Below are 23,359 nucleotides of genomic sequence, written 5' to 3'. Positions count from 1 at the left end.
CGTGAAAATTGCCGGAATTTCAGCGAGCAGCTGCAGCTTCCAATTATAATCGTACCCTGGAATTGCAGCACGCGCGAAGTTTCTCGATCGCACTCGTAACTCGGAAGCTGTCGGTTCCTCCGCGGAATATCAAACGATCTTCGCGCAGATGAAGCGACGTGAAAATGGAGAGAGTGCGGTCCTCGCGCGAGATGTCCGCGATTGCATCTGCACTTTGTCGCGCTTCAATCCCGTCGGAAACACAAAGAGAGGGCGGTTTCACGGCGCTATCGCGTCAGCGTCTTGTCCGGCAAGGAACGATTCACCGTGAACAATGACAGCTTTGACGAGCCACGTTACCGGTAACCGATGTCCGGGCGCTGCGAAATGTCCGGGATTTACCGCTATGCGTGTCATCCGCGGCATGCTCGTGATTCGCTCGGATTGCCGACGACGGAGGGCTTATTCATCCCCCGGCCGAACTATAACCCGCCGACATAAATCCGAGGCGTTACACGCGCGCACACGCGATACCCGTCGATGCGCTCGATCCCGCTTGGTCTCAATATAAATCCGCGATTCGGTGGAATACCTCGCGCGACGAGGAGGAGGAAGAGAAGGGGGAAAGGAGAGAGATGGCCTGTAAATGCCTCATGCACGATGTAATTACCACCATACCGGATTGATTTTCTGGCCGTTCAATGGAACGAGATGGTTCCATCGCTCGCTTACAGATCGTACATGCGGCCGGACAAGAGCGAACGCGCTTATCGAGAGCCCTTTGAAAGCAGCACGGGTAGCTCCGATTGGCCGCACGACGAAACTGTGGCCCACTTTGTATCGCGTCCCGTGAAAAGAATCGCTCTTTCGCGAAGAACGTGAAGGAAATTCCCGCCGGGCGTTGAGAGAAACGGGCGAGAGACGGGCATTGAATTTCCGTCGCCGCGACGCTCCTCGCGGATAACGACACCCCGGTAGCGATTTTTCCCCAGCTCGTTTTAACAGCTCGGCGAAGGGACAAGCTCGCTGGGAAAAAAACGAGGACCGTATGTACCAGCGAATGGGATGAATGGGATCGGCAGGGTTGAATAGGATTTTCGATGAATCCCGGGACCGATTGTCTATCAACGTAATTTCGCGCGTAGAAAGCTGCGAAGCCGGGCAGCGACAAATGAAATGTAATTACGGCATTGACGATCAGTAATGAATTGTGTAAAACCCGCGCGGGTAACACGCGCGTCCATCCCTTCGCCGCCCGCGAAGATTAAAGCTTCGTAACGTTAAATCCGTGATCTGCGACGATAATAAACGTTCGCCGTTGCGCACGTAATTTTTCTGAAATTGCCTCTCGGAGTCGCGAGGACGCTCGCGGATCTACCGGGGAAAAGCGTATTGTGCTCGATCGCTATTATTCGTGCTATTGATCCGGGGTAATGCAGCTGCGGTGCTGCACCGCGATACTCGTAATCTCGACGGTGCTTTACGTTGGCGAGTTCACGAATCCGAACCCAATCGACCGACCGACCGACCGACCGACCGCGTTTTACAAATTAAAGAAGGACGGCCATAACGAAAGCGCAGAATCGAACGGAATCGGTGCTTCGGATGGCTCGTTTCGGCACGAGCGAAAATTTCGAGCGGCCCAAATTAGCCTCGCGGGAAAAGTTCGCTTGATGACTCGCCGGATCAAATGAGGAAAATTTCACGTGATCGTATTCTCGGAAGTCCGTACTCGTTTCTTGGAAATACCTGGAACCAAAGCAATCTCGCGGTGCTCGGCTAATGTTGCTCGTTATGAGCACACCCCTATCGCAAAAATGGCGTTCTCCCAGCAAAAATATGATGAATTTCAGTAATCGTGGTACGGTGAGCAACGTGGCTCTTCATCTCTCAGATATTCTCTGTGAAATGAGGCTGAACCGCCGGCTGCGCTTATAATTTAGGATGGCTTAGCGCGTGTCGATTATCGATCGGATTTTAAATAGAAGGCGAGATTTTAACTCTCATCCCCCTGCTGCACAAAAAAGCCCCGTGTCTAAATAACGATCAGACGCGAGATGCGCGTTCAGATGTGCCGAAATGCGATGGTACTTTCGTCGCTTCCACTGAATCTCGAAGCAAGATGGGTAACGTTGGTCGCGCAAAATGAGGGAAGAGGCAAGAGCGGGAGAAGGAATGAGATGAATTTCCGGTGAAAATGTGCGCAGCCCTGCGGTAACTCTCTCGATCGGTCGAACCAGTACAACTCGCGTACATTCGATAACGACTCGCCGAACGAGAAACGAGGAAAAAGTTCGAGGCGAGCTCGCCAATTTTCGCGGCACGACTATGTGAAAGGCGCAGGCTGGCGAAATGCCTGGCTGCCGTCTGAAGTTCAACCACTCCCTCGCTCATTAACCCGTTGATCACCTGTTGGCAATCCGACATGGGGATTCCACGTCGATCTGTTTTCTCACCGGCCGAGAAAACAAGAGAAGCGTGGAATGAAATACATACGCGTCGTACGCGAAGGTTTAGCTGTTTCGCGAAACGCGCGTTTCTCATGCACCTGCACCAGAGAGAACACCGCTCGTGAGAGGACGCAGAGAACTTCCGTTCGTGAACCGCGTCGAGCTCGAGAGAGGGAGTCATTGTGAAACCGGAAGCGCCGTGACATCTCTCGTCGAGAGACGCTCAGGCGACACGTTTCCTGATAATCGTCGGAATTTGCTAATCCGTTGTGATTACTCTGTTACAACGGACGACAAAGGGTAAATTCAAGATCCGAGTCGATGGGACGTGCGATACGGGACGGATATCTGGACGAATGTGCGGGAATGCAATCTCACGGTGTGCATTGCATTACGTTGCATTCGCCGGGATGACGACGACAACGATGGCGGCGACAACGGCGTGTATCGCACGGAACTATGCGAACGCGGTAACTTTCCTCGTTCTGGTCGCAGTTGGAAACATCGTAGCGAAATTGGGGCAAATGGACCGCCATTTAGTAGCTGCCCACATTCGTCCTCGTAGTTGCCGGGATGTATCTGACAAAACTCGTGGTAGCCGTGAAACGGTTGAACGGGCGAAGCGCACAGCGTGATTCCGACATTGTAGAAGCGTAGACCTCGAGACGACAAAAACGCGTAGAACAGACTCGCGGCGTTTTCGAATCAAACACGATTTTATCTCCGGGGACGTTGAGCAATCCGTTGAACCGTGTGCGAACAATTTGCTCGGGGGTGAGTGCACGTATGCACACAACGCGTGTGGTGGCGGATCGGAGCGTCACGTTCTCTCGTCTTCGCCGTCATCAAAATGCGCATCGTCGCGTCGTTGTTCCGCGCCGCAATGAAGTTTCGCAGCGTCGCGCGTGCGACACGCCCGCGAAGAAGTGCCTAACTCGATCGTCGGTTCGCTCTCGAAACGCGGTCGGTTCTCGTTCGCGAGTTCGACGAGACTTCGTCCTCACGTAGAATCTCGCGCTCTCTCGCGTTCCTCGTCCCTTCCACTCGATGCCGCACTGTTTCGGCTCGGCAAAAACGAGACCGACGATGCACGGTAGCGTTTCACAAAGGGGTAGTTTGACTGCCGCCAGCTTCCGTCGATCGCACTGCGCAACGTTTTGCGAGGTGCCACGAGGTCGTTTTTTTCGTCGAACATGTTACAAAACTATCCGTTGCCCGTTCGATCCCCGATCGTGTTACGGAAATGCGATGTAACGCAAAATTGGGAACTAGGGTTGCAACACGCGATCAGCCTCAAACGAGATCTGTATCGGTCGTTGTTGCACACTCACACACTTATGCGCGCGTATTCTTTTCACTGCGATAATCTTTTTTCCAATGATAATATTCCTTCGGTGAGAGATAAATAATTCTTAGATGAGAGATCTGCTGTCTGATCTTTTCTAATTGGAATCTTCGCAGGATCGTTTCAATTATCGGCATAATATTAGCGACAAGCTAACGAAACTGAGAAGATGTTCAAAAATTATTTAATAATGGATTGGTACAGTAACTGATAGTGTGATTTAGAACGGTTATTGTGCACACAACCGTGTGATCACGCCGGTGACATATTAAGCGCCCAGGGCGATTAATGTTTCAGTAATTAACAATTGTCGGATGTATTCTCGGTGATCACAGGGACCATTGATATGATAATTGACAGGAACCTGATCAGCGAATACGTGCCCGTAATCGAAAGTGACTCTACCGTCACCGATATTCCGACGGTATTCCTATTTCAATTTTCCGCGGAATGATCAAGCATGAAATGCGATATGGAAGAACGTGTTCCTCCCCAACGACGAGTTTCCTCCCTTTCAGCTGCACATCCTGAAAATACAACGAATTCCCCCTTTGTTCTTTTCGACCGTACATCCTCAGAATACCACGAATTACGAATTATTTAGATTTAAATATTCTAACGTCATACATTAGCGTGTTGCCACTTATTAGTGGCAACACGCTAATGTATGACGTTAGAAAAATCAGGTGAAAAAAACCAAATCTACAATTACGCGCGGAAAATGAAATCCTCACGGCCGCGTCAGAATTACACTCAAGTGGTGGTTTTATCGCGCTGCGGATTGCCATCAAGAATACGCCGACCACCCTCGTCGCGTAAACAAACGCGAGGGATGCGTAATCATTCTCTCAACGTTCTCTCGCAGCGGGAACAAGCTCGCACGTACCTAGGTAGGTGCTGTTGGTAATAACCCAGAAGAGTTTTAGCGGATCAACCATTAAAGCACGTTCATCACATAAACGAGCCGGTCCGACGGACCCAGACCACCACCACTACCGGTACCCGCCAGCGGTATCACCCAGCTTCCGTTTCCGGTTGCTGTCCCGCCGGTGGACACGCACTCACACTCTCACACGCGGACGTTTATTTCCGCACCAACCGAACGGCCACCGACCGACCACTCGACTTCGCACACACTGACACAGATGCACGCGTCGCTGCGAGATCTCAGCACGATGTGACGTCTTCTTCCGGTTTCTCGCAGCAGAAACTGCCGATTCCGTCGCCGCGGAGAACGCGCGCGAGCTCCGAGCTAACGTTACTCTCTATCTTCGCAGCGAGATATGCGCTCAGCCTCGCGTCACCCTCGCGCTCCCGTTCGCTTCTGATGGTGTGGTGCTCGTCGCGGTCGCGATCGCGCGCCGGTCCCGCGCACACCCGCGCATTACCCGCGCGCGGTTATCTACCCGACGGCGGGCCGGCACCCTCGGCGTATCAGTACGTCCCGCGCGGCGCCTGTCATCGACATGTTTTTATCGCGATGCACGATACCTTACACGTCCGTCAAAGTGTACACGTGTGTGTGACACGTAGGTGTATGTGTGTGTCTCGGTACTACAAGGGTTGTTTCGGCGCAACGGATGCGGGATACGGTAACAGAAAGAGCGATCAGGCGCGAGAGGGAAAGACGAGAACGGAGAACCGCGAGTCGGAGAGTGAGAACGCGGGAGAAGCGACGCGAGAGAGAGTAGCGAGAGGGTAGTGGACGGTAGGGATGCAGAGAGCCCGACGACGGCGTCGGCGTCGACGGCGGCGGCGCCGGTGGGACTCCTACGTGGGGTGAGCACGACGAGGGTACGACTCGCGCGGTAGACGACTTCGTGCGACAGCGTTACGCAGGGGAGAACGAAGCGGGTATCGCTCGTTCGTGGAGCGGCCGGTGGACACGGACGGACCCAGATTCGCGCAGCCGCGCCAAATCAGTCGACCGGGGGTAGAATGCGGGAGGAAGGGGGTGGGAGCGGGTGCACAATCCACCCTCAGTCAATATACTGTATCACCGCGTAACGCGGAATCGCCGGAATGCGGTCCACCGGTGGGTATACCTGCAAGAGGAGGGGGTGGAACACCCCCACAAGAGTCGCGGACGTTGACGGGCAACAGTGTGGGTGCGATAGTATGATATGTCCTGATTCGCTGTGACAGATAAGCGAGCGAAACATGCGAAGGCGGATATGTCAAGCACGGAAAAGGCTGCTGCTTTGCGTTTTGTTCGAGAATTTTATGTATTTATTTCGGAGAACGCGACGTGTGCGCTCTTGCGAAACTGATGTTCTATTAAATGGATATTGATCATGTTTTGTTAGATGATACGATATTTCGTTCGCGAATTGATGTTTCGTTAATATTACATCGAGTGAAGCCGTAGCCTGAGTTATTTAGCTCATTAATTAAAGGGTGGGAGTAGAACGCAATGTTGCAATATAATTACTGCACATTTGACTGCCAATGGAAACTGCATTTCCATTATTCAATTAGATACCTGAGACTTAGGCAATGAAGTTTCAATGAATGATCTAAATAGGAATACTCTCTATAACTAGATGCGGGAATAATAGAAATTTGCAAAACTTACTTTATAATTACTAAAGAGCTCTTCTTGTGTTTCATTGTTGAATAAATACATTTATTTTCTTACATAGTATTACTGTTTATTAACTGATGTCAAAATTAAGATGTGTCAAAAAAAGATTTCCGGAATTTCATTATTCTTCATGCTAGCACAGGCACCTAACGTTCTCCAGGATAGAGCTATTTTTTCTGTTACGTAATTGGCGAACGGATATGCGTGGCATTTCGTGAATGTTCCGGGACTTTTGTCTTCCACCTAGTTCTCGTTCTCGGATTTTCGATTACTCGGTGCGCGATACCGAATAGTTTCGCACTTTACTCCGGTCGACAGAGAATCGTGCACGTGCTCGAGGGTCGGGTACGCTCGGCTGAATTTAGGAACTTGGAACCCAACACTTGTTCAGTACACGCTGCACCGCCCCTCTGCAGTTGCGTTGCGTTCTCGTACCGCTAAATTCGCACAGACAAGGACGCGCGTCTCGCTTTTCGCCGGAAGGGCTGGCGAAACGCAAATAGAACGCGCGATTCGTAATATGTCTTTCATATAGCGCGTCGTCGAATGCGACACCGAGCGGTTCTTCTCGCGACGCATCTCCTATGAGCTACGAGTCTGCCCGCGGGCTCGATTCATCGCGAATAAGTTGTCGATAACTCCACGCTATTGACGCATCTCGCAAAAAGGGATGAAGCGTAAGGGGATGTACAGCATGGTACTCGAGGAAAAGTTGAAAATTCGCGCGGGCGAGAAGCGGATACGTCGAACTTACAGCGCACTTCCAAGTTAAATATCACAAAAGTTAACTCCCTATTAAGTTCCGCCGTCCCGGAATCGCGCCGCGCCAAGTTGGCACAAAAATTTCGTTACTTATTTACGGCCGCGAAAAAATTGTGTCGAACTTTCGCCATCAAGCGATCCATCGCACCGAAGATATCCCGCGGGAGATCTCGGCTCGAGAGTGAGATCCCACGGCTCTGTGCGAGCTGCGAGTTACCCCGTGGCGGAGCGTGTACGGGGACGCGTGAGTATGTGGATAGTTAATAGCACTCGTCAATAGATTATTCGAGTGGCCAATGGCAAGTGGCCGTTTAAATATCTAGTTACATTTGCTTTGGATCAAAGCGCCGTGTTAAATCTCCGTTCTCGGTGCAGCTCGACCCGGAATCCGCGGAATGTGCACGAATCCGTGACGCTTCTGCGACGACGTACGTGCATGCACACGGTTGTAAACAGCAGCGGCAAAACATAAACCGAGCGGAGAACCGCCCCGGGTTAGTCTACGCGTCGTAGCGATGATATTGCGGTAGCGGCTAATTGAGCGAGTGCGGGGCGGGATTGCAATCCGTCTTGGTCGTGATGCGGATCGATCTACGATTGCGCGATCGAGCGGGACTTCCAGACGGTATTATGGAAATGACGAAACAGATCAGCTTCGCCTAGGAGTCCGCTGCTGGCGCAGCAATTCTCAACGCACGACTCTGATCGCCCCGTAATCGTTTCCTTTACGAGACTCGTAAAAATCCTCGTAAATCCTTCTCGGTCGTCAGATGGATTTAATTAGCGTGTCAATAAGATCGGTCGTAGCATCGTGGACGTAGCACATGCGGGAAAACGGTCGCGGCGGAATGCCGCGCTTTTTCGAGGACTCGTGAGCAGACTTCACGACAGCGGAAATCACGAAGCTATCTCAACGTGATACGTCTTATAAGATAGGTGCGTCAAAAAAGTTCTGCGCCGCTTTGGCTTCAAACTAAGTTAGACCGCAATCGCCGTCGAAGTGTGTCAAGGTAGTTCCGTTACTTTTAACGGAAGTAGACCACATAGTTTTATACGTTAAAGTACGCTGAACCACGTTAGTTTGCCTCCGTGTTCTCTTTTTCTCTTCTTTGTTCGAAACTGCTTTCATCCGAGAATCAATCATCTCCGAATGTCGAGTTGGATTCATCGTCATCGATCCGATCGATCAATCAGCGAAAACTGCCATCGCGTTTGTCCTACTTCACGCCTGACTTTACACTAAACTCGGAGGGGTTGAGAGGCACTTTCGGGGAACCTTGGAATTCTTAAATCTTGCATAGTCACGGAGGGAATTTGAGAGAAGTCGCGCATCTGTCGGAGCAATCACTTTGAAGCGGCTGTCGGGGCATTACCGCGATCTGCCGGATCTATCATCCTTCATTGAATCTTCAGAGAGCATTTCGCATTCGGCTCCGACATGCGCTAATCTATTCCCGAACACGACAGACGGGACCGCGCGGTGGCGCTTTTACTTACAAGTCACTTCCGCAAACTGCCTCGCTCCGATTCTGATGGAACCCGGTACATTTGTAGAGCAAATGAACGCATGTGATTTCACCATATACTGTCTTCCTCTCTAACGATTAAATTCTGGGATTAAAATCAAACTACACCAGTGAAAATAAAACATCAGAAATCACCGGAAATTACTTTCTTTTCCATTTTGAAATCAAACTTGCATAAAAGTGTTAAAAATCACGCGAATGAGATTTTCCCATTTCTCGGTACAGCATTGGCAGTTACACAGGGTATTTCCGATCCCCGAGTTTGAATATCTGCTAATGCAGAAACAGAAGAAATTCCTCGGGATGATCCCCATTCATTCTGAAAGCCCACCGAGATCCGTCAAAGTCGACAGAGAAGAGCTCCTGAATATTTCTCGTTACGGGAAGCTCTCGCGAGCTAAAGTATCAGAATCTATTTCCGGCGAAGAGCGTGCGACCGTGTGAGTTACCCGATAAATAATACACGAACGAGATTTGCCGGAAGTCGCGTCGCTGCACATCTCCATCACGCGCGGAACTTTTGGGGTAGTCTCCCGAACACGCGACATATAACGAGCAACGTACGATGTACGACGTAGCGCGATACTGACGAAGGCGACGTCGATAACACGATGCGGTGTGACTGACAGGAAATTCCATTAAGTATTCTCGAGACAATTTCGAGACTTTCCAACTACTCGATTACACGCACGCGGAACGCGGCTTACAGCGTCGTACAGGGCACAAACAATTTCCTACCGACCGACGACTATGACGTCGGCTACTGATTTTCAGATTAAATCGATCGTTTTTGGAGCCACCGCGGACTCTCGCGAAAAGCCAGATCCCGACACTATATTACGGATTTGCCGCGACGGTACCAATCCTCCAGCATGACTTAACGTTAGTTCAACGCGGGGTACACGATTACGGACGATACTTTTTCGTAATACCGCGATAATCCATACTTTAAGGAGTACTAGCGGAATTCCATTATGCTTTTTATATATAACATTTCTTACGATCTCTGCGTATGGTGCAGAGCTTTTTACATACGTAACCGATAAGCCTCCCATCTTTTCAGATTTGTTCTGGCGTGTTGTTACCATCCAACTAATTTGGTAATTTGGTTTTACACCGTAATGCAGCCGATGCTTTTCGAAATGTAAAATAAATGTGGAATCAGCAATTAGACAACCACATTAGTTAATTACATGTACAGCCAGCGTTGAAATAAAGCGCAATGAATAATTGGAATAACGTACGCGGACCCACATTCACACGCGCAAGGCAGTCGCGCACAAAAAGCGACTTATTTACGGTCTCCGCGTAAAAATTACATGGAGGGCCAACATAAATCACGTTTCTTTCGCCGGGAGTTCCCGCAAAACTCTCTCAAAAAGGAGCGTTTTGTGTGATTCGCGTACTTTTACAAATGACTGATTCGGCCGAGGACGCAGGAGTACCGCAGGAGCGTCCTGCTTGCCGAGTGGCGACGAGAAGTTGTTTGCACGCGGCGACCAAGCACCTACACCTACACCAATCATCATCCATTAATCACGGTCCTCCTTCAGCGGGCATCTCTCATCCAAGTCAGACACGATCGAACACTTCAATCGCGCTTAGTCGGTGTCTCCGCCCGACCGATTTCCATTTGCTAATTGACCATATTCGTCGCGCGTCCGTGCATTTTGCGACCGGTGGCTTGTCGGTTCGGTTGAAGTAGACAAAGAAATCGGTATTAATAACACCACGGGCGCAAATGCTGTGCCATTTAATCGAGCGAAGTGATATTTTCTACATGCCATCAAGCTTTCGCTAATAACGGTATTGTTTGCGAAATTCTTTGCAGGGAAACGCGAGCGACGAATTTTAGCAGCTTCAGGAAACAACATTGTGGCCTGCGAATACTACTACGAACGATATTCAAAATTTACTCCTAGCTGTACGCAGAGACCAATTATATCGCAATTATTACACGAACGTGTCCATACCGAGCTTCGCGGAGCTCGTTGAGCTTTACAAATAGCGGCTATTTAATACGAAACGATCAAACTTAACGCGTCTATGTGCATAAGTATTATTAATTTCGCGACCGCATAAATTATTTTATGGTCAGTATATAATAGGATGGAGAAATCATAACATAAATGCACTACTCTGAACTTTTGTCTCACAAAAGTCTAATACAATAATATGTCAAATATAATGAAGGCTAAAAGTTTAATTTTTCACCGACAATATTCTCGATAATATCCTGACATACACGTTACAATTGATGCAGAAAAATGCACAGCAGTCTTTTGTGTAACTCGGCCGAGTTAAAATCAGTTTCACGGTTAAACGCTTCATCATGAATGTGGCATAAAATGTTCGCTCACTCGTGTTCGCCGCTCCAAAAATTCTCCCTCCCTCCCCCTTCCGACACGGATATTTTTTGAATAAGAGGAAAGCGATGGTATCAGCGAAATATCAAAAGTGTTTTTCTTGACGTGCCTGGCGTGCTATAGCTCGCCGTCGTTGCAGGAATGATGTGGCAGGCGATCGTGCACAGAATGTGCAGCCGCTGACAAGCGCGATCTGCTTGGAAGATCCATACGACAACCACGACGAATCGCTGACAGGCACCCACGAAGGCCGTGCTGCAGCTGATCGAAAATTCTATTCTTTCGGCAAATTCATGCAAACTCACGCGGCTTCGTCTACCCGATTGAAATCTCTGACCTATCTCTTCGATATTTGATGTTCCCGAGCTCGACATGATATGGATCTTTTTAATTCTTGCTTCTTGATTTGAAACCGCTCGCATTAATTCATCCTTTTAACAACATAGCTATCAACTATGTGAAATAATATTGAATACTTTCTGATATCGTTGAGCGTATAAAAATAAACTATTATCGCGAGGTTCCTTTTTCGATTTTTACTTTTCCAAATATTAACTCTGAGGTGTTCCACTGGAGATCAACCGCTGAAAAAAGACGGACCGTTTTAAAAGTAACAATAGCGTGCCGGTTGGATGGAGGCATTTTTAAGTGATGGAGTTGTGCAATGGAATACTGTTTGAACCCTTTCCCCGGCCGTTACGAAGTGGAAAGAAAAAGTGAGATACTTCAATGTCGAAAGTTTCGCCAGGAGTTGCGACTTAGTTGGAATTAATTTCACAGAGAGATGATTTCAGGCGAAAGGGTGTTTCTTCGGATTAATCCCGTAAGAAACGGATTTATAGGATGATAAAGGCGGCAGAGGCGTTAAACGGCGAAAAGTCCACCCTTGAGCGACGATACTTCTCAACGCTCCACCTCGTCTGTCCAAGGGATAATCTCGCCCAAGTTTCAGGCAGCGCGGATTTAATTTGCAAGATAATTAATTGTTAATCATTATATCGCAAGGAGCCGAGCGCGATCCACGCGCGACGATCGTTTAGTCGCGCGGTTAAACATCGGGGATGTGCAAAATTTTCCCTCCTCGATGCGAAAAACGATGCCAATTAAGCGGAGAGTATTGTTGAGTGACTGACAGAAATTAATGACGCGTTTGCGCGTGTTGAAACGAGAGCTGTTTACCTTAATGCGCTATTGTGCCAATTAACATCGAGCACGCGGCCGTTTTAAACATCGCGATGGGAAACGTTATGTAGCATATGAAACGGCCGAATAACTCGCAATTAATTCAAGGAGGGTTGCGCAACGGTTTGCATCGATCGCGATGACGGTAACGCGCCTACCTTAAGGGGGGAGCCTGCTTTAGAACGCTGAAAATAAGGTATATTTTACGAATTGTTTTTGGAGAAACTATACAGCGGATCATTATAAAACTTTGATGCATTTATTAGTACATGTTTAAAGATAAAAAAAATTATTTTTTGATTTGAATATATCGCTTGTAGAGGTCGTCCTGGAGAAATCTTAGTGCGGCCGCGTCGCCGGCATTGCAAATTGGTGAGCATTCTCCTGCCTCCAAATTTCGTCTAAACTGAAAAATTGAAATATCTTCTCGTTATTTATGAATTCCCATCGTCGATGAACCAAAGAGAGAAGAAAAAAGTTGAAAAGTGTCAAAATGGTGGAGCTTAGAACACAAAAGTACGATTTTTAGGCAAAGTTTTTGAACTTTTTCATGCAAAAATAATTGTTTAACTTAATGTTTTTATGAATATTAAAGGTTCATCGACGATGGGAATTCATAAATAACGAGAAAATATTTCAATTTTTCAGTTTGGATGAAATTTGGAGGCAGGAGAATGCTCACCAATTTGCAATGCCGGCTGCACTAAGATGCCTCCAGGACGACCTCTACAGGCGATATATTCAAATCAAAAAATAATTTTTGTTATCTTTAAACATGTACTAATAAATGCATCAAAGTTTTATAATGATCCGCTGTATAGTTTCTCCAAAAAAATTCGTAAAATTATACCTTATTTTCAACGTTCTAAAGCAGGCTCCCCTCTTAAATGCGAGCGCATCCCATTTGCCTCGACAAATGCCGGGAATTGTTGGGATGCGATCGAGGGTGGGACCGAGTCGACACGAGCGCGTCGCGACGCAGCTCTCATTGATTCCCAATTTCTCGCGCATAGTTCCGGTACAATCCCGAAGGATAATGATTGATCGAGCCGATTGTCAATACGACTGGGATCGGAATCGGGATCTCGAGGATGCAGAGAGAATGGGCGCGCTCCCGCGAGCGCGGTGCGCTTTCCGCGCGAGAACGCTCATGCAAAGTGAAGAAATACGCGGTAATTGAAGCGGAACTCGGGACATTTGTTACTCGGGAATTCTTTCGGGAATTCTACTCGGGAGGAAGAAAGTTTTCCCGCGGGCTCTTTCGACATTTCTGCTCGCTTCTTCCCCGTTGCGCTCAACTTTCCCATCTCCAGCGAGACTCGCGTTCTCGTGCATTTTTCACTCTGACCGGACAAGTCGAATACGATTCGATGTGCTACGCTGATAAAGCGCAGTCGAGGAAATGCAAAGTGATGCCTGGATGATTAAAGGTTCGCGAAATTGCGCCACCAATTTCCAACAGTTACTTTAATTACAAAAGAATTGTCTCCGAAATCTTCGCTGCTCCAGCAGAAAGCTGAAGCAGATATCGTACGTTGCAAACTAACGCAGAATAACTGATTCAGTGATCTTAAGTCGATGGTGCATCGCGCTTTATCGTTCTCAGCGGCTTTGCTATCGCGTTTCATGCATCAGTTAATGATGTGACGGTTACTTGGCGATTGTCATTTGCATTGCGGTTCGTCCTATCAGACACGCGCGAGATATCCATGTAAGGGTCTGTCTCGAAGATTAGATGGAGGTCCAGATGCGTCGCTCAAATTCTCATTTGGCCTCGATTGCGATGGTGATGGGAATTTCAGTGAATTTATCTTTCGATACGCCAATATTGCTCAACATTTGTGGAGCAAGACTTAATAAACTCAATAAACGCGCCGCGTATAATTTATATCGCGAATAATTATCTTAATTAACATGAATTAAAACAGATCTCTAAAATGAATCCCAAAATAATATTTATTTTCTTAATAATCATTTATTTCTTCAATTCTTTAGCTATCATTCCTATCAACGAATTAAAAATACGAAAAATTATCATGTATCATGAATGCACGAGTATCATGTTTGATCACGATCGCTGTGATCCTGGCAATCGAATGCGTATCGATCGCTAATTGCCTGTATATCGCGTTGCGATTCTCATGACGACGACGGAAAAGGAGTGCGTAAGCTGCCTCACAGCATGCGGATTTCAGCGGTGTACACGCGCAGCTCTAAAATATAATAACAAACAGTTCTGTGGAACTTCCACGTGAAAGCCTTCCCTCAATGCGTTTACTTTCCGCTCGTGTATAAACGGGAAAAGAGCCGGCGGCGAGGCTGCTGCGGTTGGCGCTCGGAATTCGGCTAATAATCTGGCGCGAATGCCGGAAATTTCGTTATATCCAACGCGCGCTCTGGCGACGTACACATATATGCAAAACGTATTACGGAAGTTAATCGCTCGATCAGCATTGAGATGGCCGCGCAACGCGGTGGGATCGCCGGGAAAACACCGGACAACCGACCGCAGGAACCTGACTGCAAGCGATATAATAATCGCTGGTAGTCTCGTCTACGATGCCGCATTATTCGCTCCGCCCGCGCACATTTTAAACTTCCGGTAACGAGCACCTGCAAGTGATGCTATGCAAACGAGAAGGATTAAATGCTATGACAACGGCATGAGCACAACGTTGTATTCCACATTTCGTCTCTGTTCAATCAGTACTCACTTCCAGCTCTCGAAACGTAATCCTTTCATCTCCCGATTCAGATTACGTTAGAATTAATTCCGTCATATTGGCCCGCCTCGTGTCTCGACTCCGTAATTAGTTATAAACGTGATCGGATAGCTAACGTCGCTGGTTTTTTACGAGAACATGGATTTTTTGAATTATTTCAATGAATATTGAGGTTTCTGTTTTGAGTGAAATTTTTGCCCGTAGCTTCCAAAATTTCTGTTTTGCGAACGAGATGTTTAACGCAGCACAACAGTAGTAATATTAGGTTGTTCATTAAGTTCTGCGGTTTTTTTGCCCTAAATTAAAACATAAATCTATTGTACTTACACATTTATTCAATCTAGAATGTATTGTCCATCTTGATCGACCACCTTCTGCCAACGTTCTGGAAGGGACATAATGCCGCGTTTGTAGAAGTCGCGCGACTTCTGCGCGAAAAAGTCCTTCAAGTACGTTTGAATATAGTCCACTGAATTAAAGCGCTGCCCGTCGAGATTGTTTTGGAGTGACCGGAACAAATGGTAATCCGACGGCGCAAGATCTGGGGAGTACGGTGGGTGCTGCATGACTTCCCAGCCGAAGCACTTCAACTTCTTCTTGGTCACCAAAGCAGTGTGTGGTTTGGCGTTGTCGTGGTGGAAGACAACGCCCTTCCTGTTCGCCAATTCCGGCCGCTTCTCCGCCACTGCCTGCTTCAATTTTTCTAACTGAGCGCAATGCTTCTCGGCGTCGATGGTCTGACCGCGCGGAAGCAGCTCGAAGTACAGGACGCCTCGCCAATCCCACCACACGCTCAGCATCACTTTCTTCGGATGCAAATCCGCTTTGGCAACCGATTGTGACGACTCACCCGGACCGCACCATGACCGCTCGCGTCGAATGTTGTTACATACCACCCATTTTTCATCTCCCGTGACCACCCGTTTGAGAAAGACCTCCAGCGAGTTCCATTTCAGCAGGGATTCACAGATCATGACGCGATCCAAAATGTTCTTTTCGGTGAGCTCGTGAGGGACCCAAACATCTGCTTTTTTCGACATCCCAAGCCGTTTTAATCGCTGCGCAACCGTTGTATGGGCGATGTCGAAGCGCTCCGCGATCTCTCGCGTCGTCAGGTGTCGGTCTGCTTTGATTGCGGCCACGATTTGGTCGTCGTCAGTGGTGGATGGACGACCGGAGCGAGCAGCATCGGAGACGTTCACATCTCCGGAACGAAAGCGCGCAAACCAACGCTGACAAGTGTCAGCGCTTATGGCCGAATCCCCGTACACGCCACATATCTCACGTTGTGCGTCCGTCGCTTTTACTCCTTTGCGGAAGAAAAATAGCAAAATGTGCCGAAAATGCACCTTTTGATCCTCCATTTTCAATGAATAGCGCGTACACACAGCACGTCAAAACACAACAAAGACTCTGGCGAAATGTCAAGCATTGTCTAACCTGTCACGGAGTATGCGGCAATCCGCGGTTCAGGCGATGCATGCTATCTTTTTCAATGGACAAACGCTATCTATCAAGAAAACCGCAGAACTTAATGAACAACCTAATAGTTACGCTTTAGAAATAATGGATTTCCTCAAAATTTGTCTTGTTGGAGAAAACAAATTTATCTCCGAATTAATCGAGAGTAAGCTCCATTTCGGTGTGTTATTTGGTGTCGTAATTCCAATCTGTCCGTATTTCCGTTGATTGCTCTCGTGCTTATATTTATCACCGAGAAAACTCGGCAGTTCGAAAAATCGGTGCACTCAATTCTGTCGGGAGTCGCTCGAGGACCAACAAGACGTGGACATAAAACACGGATCGCGGTATCTCGCGGAATCCACCGGCCGGCGAGTCAGTTGGCCGGAAATCGGAGTTCTTACGATCTAACTTACGTAACCGACAACTCGGCCGTGAGAAACACGGGCGACGGATCGGGTCGACATAAAAATCGCCAAGCCAAGTTTCGCGGCATAACTCACCGGATAAGCTCAGCCGTATCCGGGCTAAGTGAAACGAGCGAACGCGAACAAATATCCGAAAACACTCCCCACTTTACGGCTTGTCTGGTGACTAACTTCGACCTCGTGACAGTCCGCGAGAGGAGAAACGAGTGTCGTCGGCTCCCCCGTCTTCGCTGCTATTAGTCTTGAGAATCTCGCCGCAACAGAAGCATAAGCGAACGCGCAGATGTTGAGGAAGACTCAAATGATCCTACCCTAATTCATTTATCTTTTTTATTCAAATTTTATCCCGCTAAAAGTCTTGACTATTGCGAGCAATTCGAACTGGATTATATCATATCAATTTTAAATTTTATTAATACTATCAATATCTACGTAGGAGCCGCTTTCGTTTGATCTTGATTCAATAATAATTTATCGTGGAAATTGATCTGTCGATGTAAGGCGCACTCGTACTTATGGAAATTGGTTTGATTGAAGTTATCAAGTTTCGGATCCCAACCCTCTCACTCTCTCTATTCGTAATATTCGATTCTCAGCGTTACGAATGTGGCACGGAGACTCCGTTGCTCCGTCATCGATTTTGTTAATCTAGTAATAGTAAACTCGAATCGCATCCCATGTTCTCTAGAAAGGGACAGCTAGCGACAAGCGCAACTATTTGTTCTATTCGCCGATATCAATCTGCATCCAATGAAAACAGCGCAATCGAAGGCTGCATGTCAAAAACGCTTCTAGATTTGTGTTTGCTTTATACCGCGGATAGTTTTTTCAGACCGGCGCGGCGCGACGGTTTCGGCAGATTGCAGTTTATTAACGCATCCACGATATTGTTTCTTCGTGTGCGCTCGGCGTATCACGTGGAATTATTTATAATATAAGCCCGCGGACGAATTTGCAGCCGAAATCTACATTTTATTGACACCGTGACTGATCGGGAACGTCAAGATGGATCAGCGAAATGATGGGCATCGGAAAAACGCGAACAATATACAATGTGAACGTCCGGTGCGCGAGAAATGTCATCTGTCAAGGAGTGCGTCGACATCCGGCCCGCTTTCGGCTGTGCTCGCACGTGAATGTCTCTCTTTCTCTTCCCTTCTCCCTCCGTGTCTGACATTAATCGCAGTTGGATTTTGGCCGGCAAAATACGGCAAATTCGCGAAATATCGAATTCCTGACCGAAGTTAATAACGGCCGCGTACGCGAACTCGAGAACAGGAAGCTCGCCGAAAAGTGCGAACGCGTTTTCCATGGCGCTTGTTATTTTTTTTCTTGTTTTTTTTGTCAGAACTGTTTTTTTGCAGAGATCCCATGCAAACAGCATGCTAACGACAATCCTGTAGTAAAGGGTATTAAATTTCTCACAAAAATTTGGCGCTTTTCTACACGACGAGTACGCGGAAAACTCCGTGCTCGACGTGTGTGCCGTAGCTTTCATTTTAATTACGATAAAGTTATTTCGGGTTAATTTTTCTTTGACGGCGGATTTTAGGTTAATTTGTTCTCAGTAGAACAGTCGTGAATGGTTTTCTGACCTAATTACGGAATTATTTAGCTTCAAAAATTATAATTCTGTAATAGAGTTACAAATTGCGAATGAGAAAAAAGCTTGGACAGTTCCGCGAATCGAGTTCCCGTTTTAACAAAAGTTGGATTGGTACAATACGCGACGGCAAAAACGGTACGAACTGTAACAGCCGTTGTGGAAAAATCGGTTGCGAGTTGATCGAGGATGAAATAACAAAAATAGAGATAGAAGCTGTTAGCTGGTAGTTTACAGAAGATTACGAAAGTTCTCCACTATTTAACGATACTGAAATATGAGATATTCATAATAAATGCTCTGCATCTTACTAACTAAGCTCCTAGATGACGTAATTAAAGCAATTAAAGCGTACGAATAATAAAGTTTGATATCAATTGAATCAGCATTAATTTTTACATTGCGTTCTTTATATTTATCTTCATTCTCGAACGCTATTGATCACGTGAAATCAATTCGCGTAATTATTGTACGTGACTGTTGCGTCGTTACGTCGAAAGATCATTGTTCATATAAAGGTACCACGCAAATTATCGTACGAATAAAATAATTACGTAATATTACTAACATGTGCAATCTCTCCAGCACACACACACACACACACACACACACACACACACACACACACACACACACACACACACACACACACACACACACACACACACATAGATGCACCGACCATGTTGAAATAAAAGGGAGCATTTGATTTGCAGTGTAATTCGCGTAATGTGATCGTTAATGTTAATTTCTGCTTTTGTTGCGCATGCTTATTTCACATAATAAAGTCGCAAAAAATTGCTACAAATGCGTATTGTTGTGATAAAGTTGGTTCCTTTTATTGCTTCCGATGTAATATTAACGACAAAGGAAATTTAGTGTGGTTCAACGAAATCGGACGTTGAAACAAAACTCGCGGTTCACGTAACAGCAGAACGCCGCCGGCTGGGTGGGTGCATTTACACAGAGGTGAGGGAAGGTTTGCATGGAACACGTTAATCTATTTAGTAGTTAACTTCGTTAGCAGTTTAACAAAAAAAAGGCAGAGAGGAAAAGAGAGAGAGAGAGAGCGAGAGAGAGTGAGACGCGCGCAAGGCGTAAAAAGACAGTAACCGCGTTGCATCGCCCGTTATTACGCGGTCAGCTTGATAATTACGGGGTGCGCTCTCTCACCTCGTGTTTAAACGAGCAAGTATGAAATTTTGATGAATCTTTCTGCACGCGGTAACGTCGCAAATTGGGTTGGTGCGAGACTTCGTAAAAGTGCCACCCTCGCGCGAAACACAGGATACGTTATCTCCATTGGGGCACGGTTAAGCCCCCATCGTCGTATGAATTTTACATGGGAATGCCGGCAACTTGGTTTCAGGATCATAATCCTTGCGAGGAGACTTATAGTGCATTGAAACAGACAAAACGATTTGTAATGAGAATGGCGCTTAGAAAATGTCTCCTCTGTTTGAAATTACGATTTCGTACAACTGAAGAATTACGTAAATCAGTAAGATCATTCTTTATGAATATTGATCGGTTGATCGAAAAGTTCGTGTAAATCTTTTTAAACTTAAACATTCAAACGCAAAATTTTATATTCTTAATAAACTTCGTATTAATGTTTAATACAAAGTTCTGTGTTGCCGGAAACTTTGCGCAAATTTATTTTAACAAAATCCAAACTTTATAATAAAGTTTAGTTAAAAAATAATTCTTAATACAAAGTTTCGCGCGCGCGTCTGAATTTTGCTGAAAAACTCCACACGGATTTCCCGGTCAACCCAACAATTCAACGTAATCATCTAACAATACGTCCTTTGCGAACAATTACTCGCAATTCTTCGACTTGATTTCTCGGCGTTTCATCGATATTTATTCATTCCCTCTGATTGGTTCCTTAAATATTCAGACACGACGCGATCCGCGTATCGTAAGGAGCGATAATCCGAGCATGAGATGTCGGCTACATCGGACGCGCATGGAAGATTGACGTCGTGTTGCTCGCTGCACCTGTGCATCAGGACCTCTCCGTCATCGTTACTTTATTATGCAACAAAGCGCGAACGGCGAAGCGAGGGGGAAGGTAAGCGGAGGAGAGTAACCCGCCCGTAACGCGCAAATGCGAAAATGTCAGATGTAATACATACACGAGTGGATCCCGCGTGTATCCGCGTCGCGCGCGACGATGCGGGAACGTAACGAAGCGCGAGAATCGCGCCGAAAGTTACGGCAATGTCGTGCCATCAATTATAATGCTCGCACTGCGCGTCGAAAACAAAAACGAACGCTGAGAAAAAAGGACAATCGCCCGGATCGATATTCCGGAAAACGATGCTGCTTTCCTGGCCTTGCAATTTTTAATACAGTCGATTGCTAAAGCAGTTGGTACTTGCGGTCTCCCAAAAGCTTCGAGGAGCAAGAAGGGAAGCGGTGGGCGCTCATAAAGTCGTGAAATAGGAGCAAATTAAAATATCTCGCTGGGCGAAAAACCGTCTTCTGTTTTTATCGTACGGAGGGAATCCCATCCGGCACATGAATTATGCGCGATGACCGGCGCGAAGAGGGAGGGAAGTTGCAAAAGTTGACCCGAATGATATAAGGGCTTTCGTTTCGTACTTACGCTTAGATTGCTGAGGTGCAATTTAATTATCATGCTGCTCGACGTTCGAGAAATAAATCTAATCAAGATGGCAAAAACCCCCGAAGTGAGAGAACTGCAAACTGCACTCCACTTTCTTCAAATTTATACGAGTATTTATAAAGAAGAGCTAAATCTAGCGACGTCATCTACAATTTTCATTACAATCTAATCAGGATCACTAGAAACAGGGTTGAAAGTATCATCGGCTTTGCGAGCGGTCGGGGATAAGGGGATTTGTCTTATATCCCCGCAATTAAGGGGTCTTCGTAAAGACGAATCGCATCATAATTCTGGTTCTCTCAATTTAACCGAACGACATGAGAATGGTCATTTTAGTGACGACCTGGATGCATCTCAATGAAGTGTCAAAATCTGGAACGCTACCAAGCGCCCTTACGATAAAAAGCGATCTGTTAAACCTTCCTTAGGAAAAGTACGCAGGAAAGAAATAAAAGAGAGCAGCAGCACGCGAGAAGGAACGAAAATTGGATACACTGTACGTACGCTTTTGAGTATCTTCTTCGCGGAAGTGTGAACATCCTGAGCACGCGATCATCCGCATAATCTGCATAGGAACGTACGTAACGCGCGAAGCGTAAACGCACATAATGGATGCGGTCTATAAAAGTATACGTTCGTTTTTACGACATAATGGACAAAAACATGATGGGCAAGAACACAATGGGTGTCTCGCTTCGTACCTTAGCCTCTTATTCTACATATGTGACATCAGGTTCTTATATTCCCATTATATGTACTTCGGCATTGACAAGTGAACCGTTCTTTCGCGTCGCGCAAATGTGAGTCGTCGTCTTTTTTTCAGCCTACAAATTTGCGTAGACTCCTTACAGTCGATATTTCATCGGAACAAAGACTGCAAATTTCTAAAGTATCTACATACATTATTCTTTGGTCCAAAATAAAAGAAACCGGTGATCTTTAAGCCTCACCCTTACGGATTTACCGTTCTTATGTATAGGGTTAAATACAAATCGCCATCACGACGACCAAGTCAGGGTTCGATACAGAAGTGGCCTGCCATTCTTGCCGTGGTTATTGTTCTCCAAAGAGCCGCGTTTTGTCTCCGCCGTGTACGTACACGAGAAATTCAAAAGCATTGACTTGAATCGCGACTCGATGGCCCGAGCTCGTTGCCCTCGGCCCCTCGAAACACTTGCTCTACAATATAGGACCCTACAATATAGGGTGTGCAAGCGTACAGAACGTTTTCAAAATACAGGGGGCGGATTGCATGCCGCTACGTTACGTCGCGATATAATAAAGCGCTGTGTAAACGCTCGCTCCTGAAAACGGAGCGGAGCGTTTGGACATTTTATTCGTAACAAAAATGTGTACCAAACGCATCGCAGAAAAAGCTTGCTCCGAAAATACACTCGCGCGTAAAGAGAAAATCGAAGTTGGACAAACACACGAATTATACACGTCCCGCTTGCGCTGTGAATGCGTGATCCTGTCGTTCTCAACTTATTTCCCATCCTTCTGTTCGTCTTATTTATTAATTCCATTCATGAAAATTATAATGCTTGCTATTTGATGCAACAGTCGCTTTCTACGATTTACGTCCCCCTGATTTCATTTACGTCGAATGATAAATAGATAGAACCAAAACAGGACGCGGTGTTTGATTCATTAAAAAATTTTCACCATCTACGTATAAATTATTAATACACGAGCCATTACCGTGTTACGTACGTGTTGAATACGGACACGCTGAATGCTATAAGCTGCTTTCCTCTTTTTCGCGAGACATGATTTTTTTCCATTTCCCTCGTGCGTCATGTACATCTTGTATGACCGCAATCGCTAGCAGAATCGCGGGAAAAATGACGTTGACTAGCACAACCTTTCGACGAACACGAGTCAACCCTCGATATCCCTCGGATTAATTGTTTGTGAAGCTCGAAGCTTGGCAGCGAGAGAGCGAAGTTTGCCCATCAAACAGAAGTGTTGTCGCGATTTGGTGGAATCCCGCGCGAAACGTCGAGTGGGATATATCCGGCGAAAAATCCGCGCGATTTTAGCAAAATATTTCGGGATGTATCACTCGCATGAAAGCGACATCGCGCTCGCCTCGGCTTGACCGGAATTACAAAAGTGCAGAATTACAAAAGTGCTTAGACCAGGACAAATATTATCGACAGCCATAAAAATAACGAAAGCAGGACTATTACTCTTCCTCGATGTTCTGGATGATTGGAACGTAAGCGCCTTAAAAGCCCCACCCATCCTGGCGAGGTCAACGAAGTTATGGATTTTCGATGCACATAATTACTTTGGCTAACTTTTTTTACGGG

The 23,359-nt window shown here is 46.7% G+C and overlaps 1 protein-coding gene across 3 annotated transcripts in view; it reads right to left on the bottom strand.

Annotated features, from left to right (window-relative positions):
- The window catches only part of LOC105285306 (neural-cadherin), a 148,187-nt gene that overhangs the window by 62,403 nt on the left and 62,425 nt on the right, over positions 1-23,359 (bottom strand). Inside the window, exon 1 of one of the 3 annotated variants that reach the window (XM_020033592.2) lies at positions 4,661-5,096. The exons of the other annotated variants lie outside the window; for them this stretch is intronic. Coding sequence (XP_019889151.1) covers positions 4,661-4,712 — 52 coding nt within the window. The 5' untranslated portion in view covers positions 4,713-5,096. Of the gene's footprint in view, positions 1-4,660; positions 5,097-23,359 lie in introns of those variants that run through there. 3 annotated transcript variants of the gene reach the window in all.

The sequence above is a fragment of the Ooceraea biroi genome, chromosome 11, assembly GCF_003672135.1.
Source record: "Ooceraea biroi isolate clonal line C1 chromosome 11, Obir_v5.4, whole genome shotgun sequence".
In the NCBI taxonomy this organism is placed as follows: Eukaryota; Metazoa; Arthropoda; class Insecta; order Hymenoptera; family Formicidae; genus Ooceraea; species Ooceraea biroi.
Note: the sequence above shows the minus strand (reverse complement) of the source record. Positions and strands in the feature narration are given on the sequence as shown.